The 10,000-nt window shown below is 37.3% G+C and overlaps 3 protein-coding genes across 5 annotated transcripts in view; 1 reads left to right on the forward strand and 2 right to left on the reverse strand.

Moving 5' to 3' along the window:
• Positions 1–2,373, reverse strand: part of armc6 (armadillo repeat containing 6) — a 26,607-nt gene extending 24,234 nt beyond the window's left edge. For 2 of the 3 annotated variants that reach the window (XR_012395352.1, XM_677924.11), the window contains exon 1: positions 2,341–2,373. The gene's annotated coding sequence lies outside the window, so the exon portion shown is untranslated. Of the gene's footprint in view, positions 1–2,257 lie in introns of all 3 variants that reach the window. The other variant, XM_009298943.5, reaches the window with a different exon arrangement.
• The window catches only part of lingo3b (leucine rich repeat and Ig domain containing 3b), a 790,077-nt gene that overhangs the window by 9,662 nt on the left and 770,415 nt on the right, over positions 1–10,000 (reverse strand). The gene's annotated exons all lie outside the window — the stretch shown is intronic.
• The window catches only part of eef2b (eukaryotic translation elongation factor 2b), a 28,371-nt gene continuing 23,426 nt past the window's right edge, over positions 5,056–10,000 (forward strand). Inside the window, 3 exon segments of the mRNA NM_200458.2 lie at positions 5,056–5,112; positions 7,176–7,390; positions 8,773–8,954. Of these exon segments, the coding sequence (NP_956752.2) occupies positions 5,110–5,112; positions 7,176–7,390; positions 8,773–8,954 (400 nt within the window). The 5' untranslated portion in view covers positions 5,056–5,109.

Here is a 10,000-nt window from a genome sequence, read left to right on the forward strand (position 1 = left end):
TCTTGGATAGGGAAACCTTTACACACAGACATCAATTAGTCTATAAATAAATAATTTTGTTTGTTAAGCGCAAATATTCATTTCAAAACTATTTCTAAATTCAGTTCTAATATCCAGCAAACGAATAAATGAACAATAATAATGAAGTGTGTTCAAAAACCTGAGTTATATCCTAAAACACATGCTGTGCCCCATATGGTCTAAAACCTGACAGGTGGACAAATCTAAGCTTGTTTTTAATAAAACAAATATAAATATGGATATAATAAATAACACTGCTAATAATAATAACATTATACAAAAGCAAATTGTTATGAATGAACTGAAAAAGCCTCCCGAGATGAAGAAGACATAAAAGCAGTGGTTTTTATATTTATGTAGGCTAGAAAATTATATGTTTTGTAATATTTTAATCCTTTATATTTATATCCTATATCCATTCTTACTATATACTATATATATCCTTAATATTTACATTATTTCATATGTAAAGATATTTGCCTATTGCTCTCTTGTGTGTATTAAGCAGTGTGTAAGCGAGGCGCAACTCTGCGCTGGAGATTAGACAGGGTTTGTTTTGGTGTAATGAAAAATCTATTATAGTTTCTCAAAATAGCAACGCGCCAGCGGTCCGCCTCAGAACACTTCCTTTTTAGACCAGAAGCCCTGTGGCCGCACAAATGAGCGCTAATGCATTTGCTATTTAAACAGCGTAGCGCAACGCCTCAAAACCACTCTTGCGCCAAGCTGAAACTACCAAAAGACTACTGCGCCACGCCTTGCGCCACACTGCGCCGGGTGTATGATAGGGCCCAATGTCAGCATAGACTAAGAGCATGGTTTCCGCTACATTCATTCTCCCATGGCGGGGCGCCACGCCAAAATTCATCCCGCCACGGCTACATTACAGCTTCTCACACAAAACATTTTATTTTTAATAGCGGGTAATAAATAAACGTATTAAAGGTTAGGTGAATTATAACAGCGCAAACTTTTCTGTAACCATAGTAAAGCTGTGCGTCATTTGTTTACCCTTTAAGGTGACGTGCTGACTGACTGACTGACTGGCTGGCTGATGTGTGAGGCCAGCAAACATGAAGTATAGCTGTTTCACTTCAGGACGAATTAACCCTACTCAGTTTGTCTATTGGAGACATTCATAAATATTCCTAGCAAATCTAATAAATGCTGGAGACATTCTCCTTACATAAACGCACTAAATCTCACTCAGCAGCGTGAGATCTGCGCGCTCTTGAAGTGGCTTATATTTGAGGGGCGGGCTAGAAGTTTTGTGCACGAGCAGAGGAAATCGGTGCGCAAGCACAAAGGTAGCTCACAGGCTATTACATAAATGCGATCCCGACTTCTAATACTGCGCTCACGACATTTTTCATTGAAATAACTCCACAGGTAGTTGATAGATCTGTGTAAAAAAAAAAAAAAGGCCTGCCACTACAGCTGGTAAAAATCCTAGAGGAAACACTGAAGGGGATTATAGATGTGGATTTTAAGATGAAGCACAAATGAACAGCGACAGGAGAGACATAGACTGACAGAAGCATGAAGCACACACGCACACCTGACCAGCACTGACAACACTAGTACTGTTTTCAATCTGCCACTATGCTGACACACAGAGGTTTGTAGCTCCGCCCTCTTGAAAACAGCATGATCTCATTTAAATTTAAAGTGACAGTCACCAAAACACCACAATCAGAATCAAAGCCTGAAAGGGTCATTTTCAGAGCGTTATAAACGTTATTTGAGTTATTTAAAGCTGAAACTTCATCTACACACTCTAGGGACATCAGAGACTTATTTTATGTCTTGTAAAAAGCGGCATAATAGATCTTCTTTAACATTAATGTTATTCTTCCACCACTTATTCCAAACCTGTTTATGTTTTTCAATTTATTTCAAGTTTATTTGTATAGCTCTTTTCACAATAACTACTGTTATTCCAAACTAGCTTCACCAAAGGTGAACGTTATTACATTATGACATAAAAACCATAAGGTGTCATTTACAATAGGTGATGTCTATGTATGTAATATATTTTCAATAAAGTGATCCGATCGTTACAATAATAAAGAACACTTTGTGTATTGTATATTGTTCCTTCCTCCTCAGTCATATTTATTAAGGCATCTTTAGCATAATATATTTGTTATTCATTCAGTACAAAAGCATTTTAGCGACGAATCAAGCGTGAGGAACATCGTTTATTAACGTAAGTGACTAGCGTAAGATACTTTACCTGAGAATAACGTTCATTCAAGCACAAAGCGACACAATGAGGTTTAAAAGTAAAACAAGACAGATAATAATCCTGAAACTCACCAACACCCAGTCTGGAGCCTTCTGATAGAACACACTGGAGAACAGAAGGCGCTGCGCTAAAAGCGTGAACGTGCAGCGGCGGCTGCGCTCAACGCCATTTAACTGACGCACTGTGCTTCGTGAATTTGCGGAAAGAGCTGCGTTGAGTTTTCTTTAATGAGGCTCGGGTGAGATTTGACGAAGATAAAGGTTCCGCCTAATCATTCAGTGGAAACAGACAGACAACATATTCCTGTATTAATCTTTAAGAAATACGAGTATATAGAATTGTATATTTAGACACGTCGTATTTTTCATTCTAAGAGTCTTTACAAGTAGCCTATCATTCAATGTATTGTGTTGTGGTGCAAGAAAGGATGAATGGACTATTTTTATTAATACTTTTTTTAAGACATGCAATATTTCATGCATTCATTCATTTTCTTTTCGGCTCAGTCCCTTTATTTATCTGGGGTCGCCACAGCGGAATGAACCGCCAACTTATCCAGCATGTGTTTTACACAGCGGAGACCCTTCCAGCTGCAACCCATCACTGGGAAACTCATCCACACCCATACACTGCTAATGTATACTACATATTTTTTTATTTTGTAAATAATAATAATAAAACATATTACTGACTGTTTAACTGTTCATTTACAATGAAACAGCTCAGGGCCAGAGTGGGACTCCTTTTCAGCTCTTGAGTTTCAAGCATTAGACCGGCCCACCTCAGTTCACGACTGACTATATTAAAATAAGGTCATTTCCAATTCAGTTTCTAATTACACTATCACGTCTTTTTCAAGAAAACAGCTGCTTTAGAACTTCAAATGTTCAACAACCCTAACATTATTATATGTCTTAACAATAAAAAAGAAAGAAAAAACTAAAGAATTACTCAAGTGAGGATCGAACACTTTGTAACGCAGCGTGCTGACCACTGGACCACAATCGCGCTGTTAACTAATGTGGCCATAATGATAGTTACATCATCATTATCCTGCAGGCTGCATTTTGCTCATGGGGATGCGAGACAATAAATAAGAAGAGCAGAGCTGCGGCAAAATAATGGATTAAAGAGTGAGGCTATGGTCAAATAAATAAATAAATGAAAAAAAGTGTGACTGCTGAGAGTGCAAGCAGCTAGAAACACCAGCCCTCGCAGCCAAAAAAACGGACTGGCCCACTGGGAGCTCTCCCGGTCCTCCCAATTGGCCAATCCGGGCCTGAAACTGCTCCAGACAAATATATTTATTATTTTTTGGGGATTTTTTTAATTTGGGGGGGGGTTATCCTTTATTATGGTGGGCATATCCCTTATTTTTACATCCCAATGTTGACAGATATGTAGCTTAACATAAATCATTAGACTATTATTAGCATCTCCCTTTAAAATGAACAAATATGTTTCCTAAATTCAACCCCCCCCCCCAAAAAAAATTGTCATCACTTACACAACTTTACTCTTTCCACACCAGTTTGTCTTCTTTTTTCTTCTATTGAACACAAATGAATACTTAAAGAAAGCTGGAAACCTAAAGCCATTGATTTCCATAGTATTTGTTTTTCCTTCTGTGGAAGTCAATAGTTACAGGTAACTTCTTCATTCTTTCCTTTATTCGGCTTAGTCCCTTTATTAATCTGGGGTCGCCACAGCGGAATGAACCACCAACTTATCCAGCAAATGTTTTACGAAGTGGATGTGTTTGGACTTGCGGGGGAAACCGGAGCACCTGGAGGAAACCCACGGCAACACGAGGAGAACATGCAAACTCCACACAGAAATGCCAACTGACCCAGCCCGGGCTCAAACCAGCGACCTTCTTACTGCGCCACCGTGACGTAATGTTAAATTGCTAATAAATCAAAGAAACATTGGCTTTTGTTGTATTATTGGCTTTTGAAATTTGGGTTAGGTGGGTAATAGTACACCACCTGTTTTAGGACTACACTACTCATGGACTGGCTTAAAATGCACTGAAATTTCATTGGACTTTATGCTAAACACATTTCATTGTAGGCTTTTGCATCTTGTATATATCTTTTGTTCTACCTCAGAACTGTTTACTCCAACTTACCCGACTTCTCGTCCCCTATTTTTGCACTGTTTGTCATCTACAGTTATTTCTCATGTAACTTGCTGTTTAGTGTGATTTGCATTGTAGGGATATATTTACATAAGTGAGATGGCACTTAACCTCATCGCATGTATATGTAAGTAATGTACACTGTATATGTGTACAGTAAAAATAAACGGCATTCAATTCTATTTTAATCTATTAAGAGATAAGAGTGTTATATTTTAAAAGCTGAATAAAGAAATATGAAATGTTGGTAAAAATGTGTTCAGTATAATACAGTAAAATGATCACATCAGACCATCCATCACAATATATTATGTGCGGCTGATTAATAAAGGGACTAAGCCGAAAAGAAAAAGAATGAATGAATGAATGAATGAATGAATGAATGAATGAATGAATGAATGAATGAATGAATGAATGAATGTCTTTTTGTCCTCCATATTTCAGACATGGGACATGTTGTTTTTGAAGCTGTACGTTGTGTTCTGTTTTTTCCGCTCTTGTGTAACGCCAGATGGAGCTGTGTTTGTCAGAGAAAGGGAGAGAAAGAGGGTGTTTGCGTCATGACGTCAAGGGAAAGCGGTGCTGATATAAAGCCAAGCAGCGGCGTGACGCGTCCTTCTCCCTGCCTGTCCCCACCAGCGGAAGGCAGCGTGCTCTCTGTTCCTATCAGTGCTGAGCGAATCCAAGAACATCTGTCAAAATGGTGCGTATCACACATTTCATCTGCGTTAATACTGTCGCTCCGAGTGAAGATTGAGCGTTAAGATCCGTTATTCTAACGATTAACCGGATTTTCGGCCAGATGTGTGCGGAAAAAGACCGGCTAGCTGTTTCCCTCAAAACAAAATGGCAGCCGGTGTTTAGCAGCGCGACTCATTTTTATTTATTTTCACTTCAAATAATGTCGCTGTATCAATCTCAAGCATGAGTTATGTATACTATATTTCGAGAAATAAAACAACCGATATATAATCCCCTTCTTTTGAGGGGTTATTTCTTTCTTCCCGGTTCCCGGGCCTTGTTAGCATGTTAGCTCGCCGTGCCACGTATTGTGAAAAGCATCGCGTGCTTGTGGAAAATCTGTTTAATATTTTCTAATGTTTCGATTTTTAACCAAGTATAGTGATAATCGAGTTGTAGTACTTATGTACGTGTTTCCCGTCTCTTTATGAGAGTCTGTGTGTGCTTTTTCTCGGTTTACCGGCTGGTTTAGCAGGTGTCGGGCGTGTTCGAATAGCTGTCACGTGTTCATGCGTTCCCGGTCCCGCGTGTGCGGTTCATCAGCGGGGCCACATCACGCACATGGCCGTCTTTTGTTTGCATAACTGCTTCCGGTAGGCGGTGTAAAGGGCGCAACTAGTGATGAATATTTAAGCATGTGGTTTCATTCAGGGCTTTAACTTGGTAAGTTAGTCTTTCCGTTGTCATGCGACTAAAAAAACGAACACGTCACTGACGCATTTATTGCCAGATTGTGCTTTGGACCGTCGCCTTCATCAGCACGTGACGTGGAAACTGTGCGTGAAACATCTGAATGTCAGTTTACACGTTTGGAAAGGCTGACTTCTGTATTCAGTTTATGAAAATGTACACTTACACCAACTTATCCAACACTTATCCTTTGTTTTCAAGCACTCCAGTTTCTCTCACAGGTGGAAGTTTGAGTGTTTATTTTCCAAACCTGAAATTACCCAAAATGCGTTTACCATCTATTAGGTGTAAGGATAATGTGTGACAGGTTTTCTTCATTAAAGTGTTTATTTTCGGTTTTCCAGTCAATTAAGAATGGCTTTTTTAATCCCTCTTAACAACATTACTGAAAAATAGTTTATATAGTATCTATGCCATCTTATCAGACACTTTTTATTTGGAGAAACTTTAAATGAATTTTTTTTAATGTGAATCCTTTTAAAAATGTAGAATTTATCAAAAGGAAACCTTAAACTGTTTTAGATCTTCATCTTATCTATTATTTATGCATTTTACCTTGTATATTTATTGCTGTTGGTTACTTTTAATTGTTAGAATATTTTTATAGTTTTAGAAAAGTGGCATTTATCAAATTTGGTAAACTTGAATCTGCTTTTTTCCCCATAACATAGCCATAGAAGCTGAAATGGCAATAAAATTAAAACTGTGCTATCTTTTGTTTTTGTTGACATGCAATAAATGCAAATAAAATCAACATTGTATGTATAATTTTAAGATGTCTAAGATCTTATAAGTTACTTAATATGAACTTAACATGTAATGATTTTCACATATCTAGTTTTGGCTAGTTTCAAAAACATACCTGTACAACTTAAGACCAAGGTCACGTGTGCAATTATTAAACGTGAAAATAGCATGGATTTTTGTTTTTTTTAGAAGCTCGTTCACTTATTTTTCATTAGTAACTGAGTACAATAGTATGATTAAGTTGATAAAGTACCATCACTATCAGTTTATTTGTTTTTGCTGACGTGGCATTAAATAAAAATCATCTTTTATTTGTATATTATAAGATGTCTATCTAATAATTCTCTCAATTCTGTCCGAAAGGTCTTCATATTAAGTTTTAAATATATCAATGACAGCAAATGCATACTAAATCTGATGCCTATCTTTAGCCTACAGTATTGTTTTGTAAGTGTTGTGCAGAGAATTAATATAATTTAATTAATGAAGCATTTTCAATTTGTTATTGATCTGAAAGTTTTGTCAAATCTAATTATTTTCAGTATGCTAGATAATGATCAAATGTGTCACTGCCGTCTGCTCTTCCAGGTGAACTTCACAGTCGACCAGATCCGTGCCATCATGGACAAGAAGTCCAACATCCGTAACATGTCTGTGATTGCGCACGTGGATCACGGGAAATCTACACTGACCGACTCTCTGGTGTCCAAGGCTGGAATCATTGCTTCCGCCCGCGCCGGAGAGACCCGCTTCACTGACACACGCAAAGACGAGCAGGAGCGCTGCATTACCATCAAATCCACGTAAGACTACTGAGAATAGGACTTTTTGTAATGTAAATTCCAGCACTGCTTGTAACAAAAAGAGATGAGTTCATCAGACATTTTGACAACTATTTTCGGCTTTAAAAGCCTTTCTCAAGCTCTGATTCCCTTCTGGCAATTCATTCCGACATACATGACGCTCCACATAACAATTACACTAATATCAATACTTCTCATCAATTGCAAACAAAAACAATTGAAATTTTTATGGTAAACCATTGATAAGCTACATTTTTAATGTAACTGTATTTCTTTCAGGCACAAAATTAAGTTTCCAACTTTGTGTAAAGTCTAATTGATTTTATATGTTGCTGGCGGGACATCAGCTCTAAATATTAATTTAAGAGGTGTGTTTTTGTGTGTACTGTCTTAAACACCTGTATAACGGTTTGAGTTGCTCCAGATTGTCTCAAGAGCTTGTAATGTCACCCACACAACTAGTCATATCCATTTTTAAAATGTATATTTATTTATTTTTTTTATAACTCTGATAGCTACATTTTGTCAATGACAATCTTGAAATACAAGAATGTCAAGTCTTTAAACATACCCTGATATCTCCAAGATAGACATTTCATTCAAGACACGCCTTGGTTTAAATACAATTAAATCAATCTAAATGCTTATTAATGTATCATAACTAAACTTTTATCATCACTAAATGTAGAAACCAGATCTTTAAAACCCCCAAGCCTCATTTTAATAGCAATTAAATGTGATAATGCATAGCCATAAATTATGTCCTGTAGAGAGTGGTAGCGATGTGCATGAGGTTGTATTATAGACTTAGTCAAAGTACTGGAATTGAGTTGTCAGTTTAGTTTGCGCACTCAAAGAGATGCAATTAAAACAAATGTAATATTGCTATTTTTTCTGTTTGTGTAGAGGTTTGTAAATCTGTGGATTAATGTGGAGTAAGGGCATAGTAACTTAAAACTAAGTGAACGTTAACTTGTGTACAATAAAAATCCAATTAGATCCCCTTTTTTTTATTAGTATAGTGTATATACGCAAAGTCAGTGTTGTGCATTAGTATTGCAATTGAGTAAAATATTGTTTGCATTTTCACTATTATAGAAAAACTTGATTTCAATATTTACTAGCGAACTTGATTTCTTGTGATCCAAATGGTTTAAATCCACTTGCTTGACATCCTGCAGTTTGACTATTGCAGAGATTTGCCCATTGCAATATCGATGCTGAAACTATATTGTGCAGCCATAATTACTAATTCAACTGAAACTGTGTTCAAAGCTCTCACAAATGAGCAATTAGTGGACACTGAGGACAGCTGATATGAAGGTCTAATGCTGCCATACAAAGAGCTGCTTGTTTATTTCCCCCGTGTTGTGCCCCCACAGCGCCATCTCCATGTACTACGAGCTGACGGAGAATGACTTGGCCTTCATTAAGCAGTGTAAGGATGGATCTGGTTTCCTCATTAACCTGATCGACTCTCCTGGCCACGTTGACTTTTCCTCCGAGGTCACAGCTGCTCTGCGTGTCACTGATGGAGCTCTGGTTGTGGTGGATTGTGTCTCTGGTAAGCCTTTTTGTGTGGTAATATACGTCATGCAGTCTTAGAGCCTTAGTAGCCATCCAGTTTTGCACAGTTAATTCGCTGTTTTGGAATGTCATGTAAAAGCGGATAAAGCAGCGTTTCCATCCAATGAGTCAAAACCAAATAGTCGCTTTCTGATGAACTGTGGCTAAATATCAACAGCAAAAATTGAGTTTGCTACAGTAGAAGAAACTGCGTGAGTCTTTATTTAATAAATGACTAGCACTTCAAGACCATGCTGACACATAGTGAAGGCGTGAAACATGATACAGACACTCTTGATTCTGTTGGTAATTAATAATATAATTAAACTAATACTGTAAATGTAATGCCGTTTTAGAAAATAAAACCTGACATGTTGTTTTGGTCAATGTGCTCAGCCTGCTGATTTGTCCATTCACACAGATTCATCACATGATCTCATAACCAAATCACATGACCTTTTAGAATGCGCATGCTGCAGTTTGTGTAAAAGAGTTACCTTCATAGTTTATGCGCATCCTTTTCTTATTGAATTAAACGTTTATCCTCGGTTATGCATATTTTTATACATTTTTCACAATTTGAGCATCTTGGTCTTTAAAATTGTTCAATTTTTTATGCACAAAAATGGGTGGATGTAAATGTAGCTGGTGTTGGAAAAGACATCTCATCAATTTTACAACTGGTGGCATACAGATTTAAACCTTCTGCAGCCTTTTCACAAGACTGTTAACATTTTGAATTGGTAAATGTTTAAGACGTGTGAGCTTATGTATTCTTGTATGCGTCATCTTTGCATCATATTGGAATAACCAAAGTACCGCTTGCGACGTGTTTGAAATATAGAGTATGCAGGATGTTACCTTGTTCTGTTCTGGCTGCCATTTTATTTCATTTAAAACTATAAGCAACAAATAATTTACTTATCCATATACAATTAAGGCTGATTTATACTTCTGCGTCAAGCATGTGCGTATGCTACGGCGAAGCCTACACGTAGACGCTTAGCCCCTCGCCATGGCACCTCTCAAAAAATGTAACTCGTA

This window comes from Danio rerio, chromosome 2, assembly GCF_049306965.1.
Source record: "Danio rerio strain Tuebingen ecotype United States chromosome 2, GRCz12tu, whole genome shotgun sequence".
NCBI classification, from domain to species: Eukaryota; Metazoa; Chordata; class Actinopteri; order Cypriniformes; family Danionidae; genus Danio; species Danio rerio.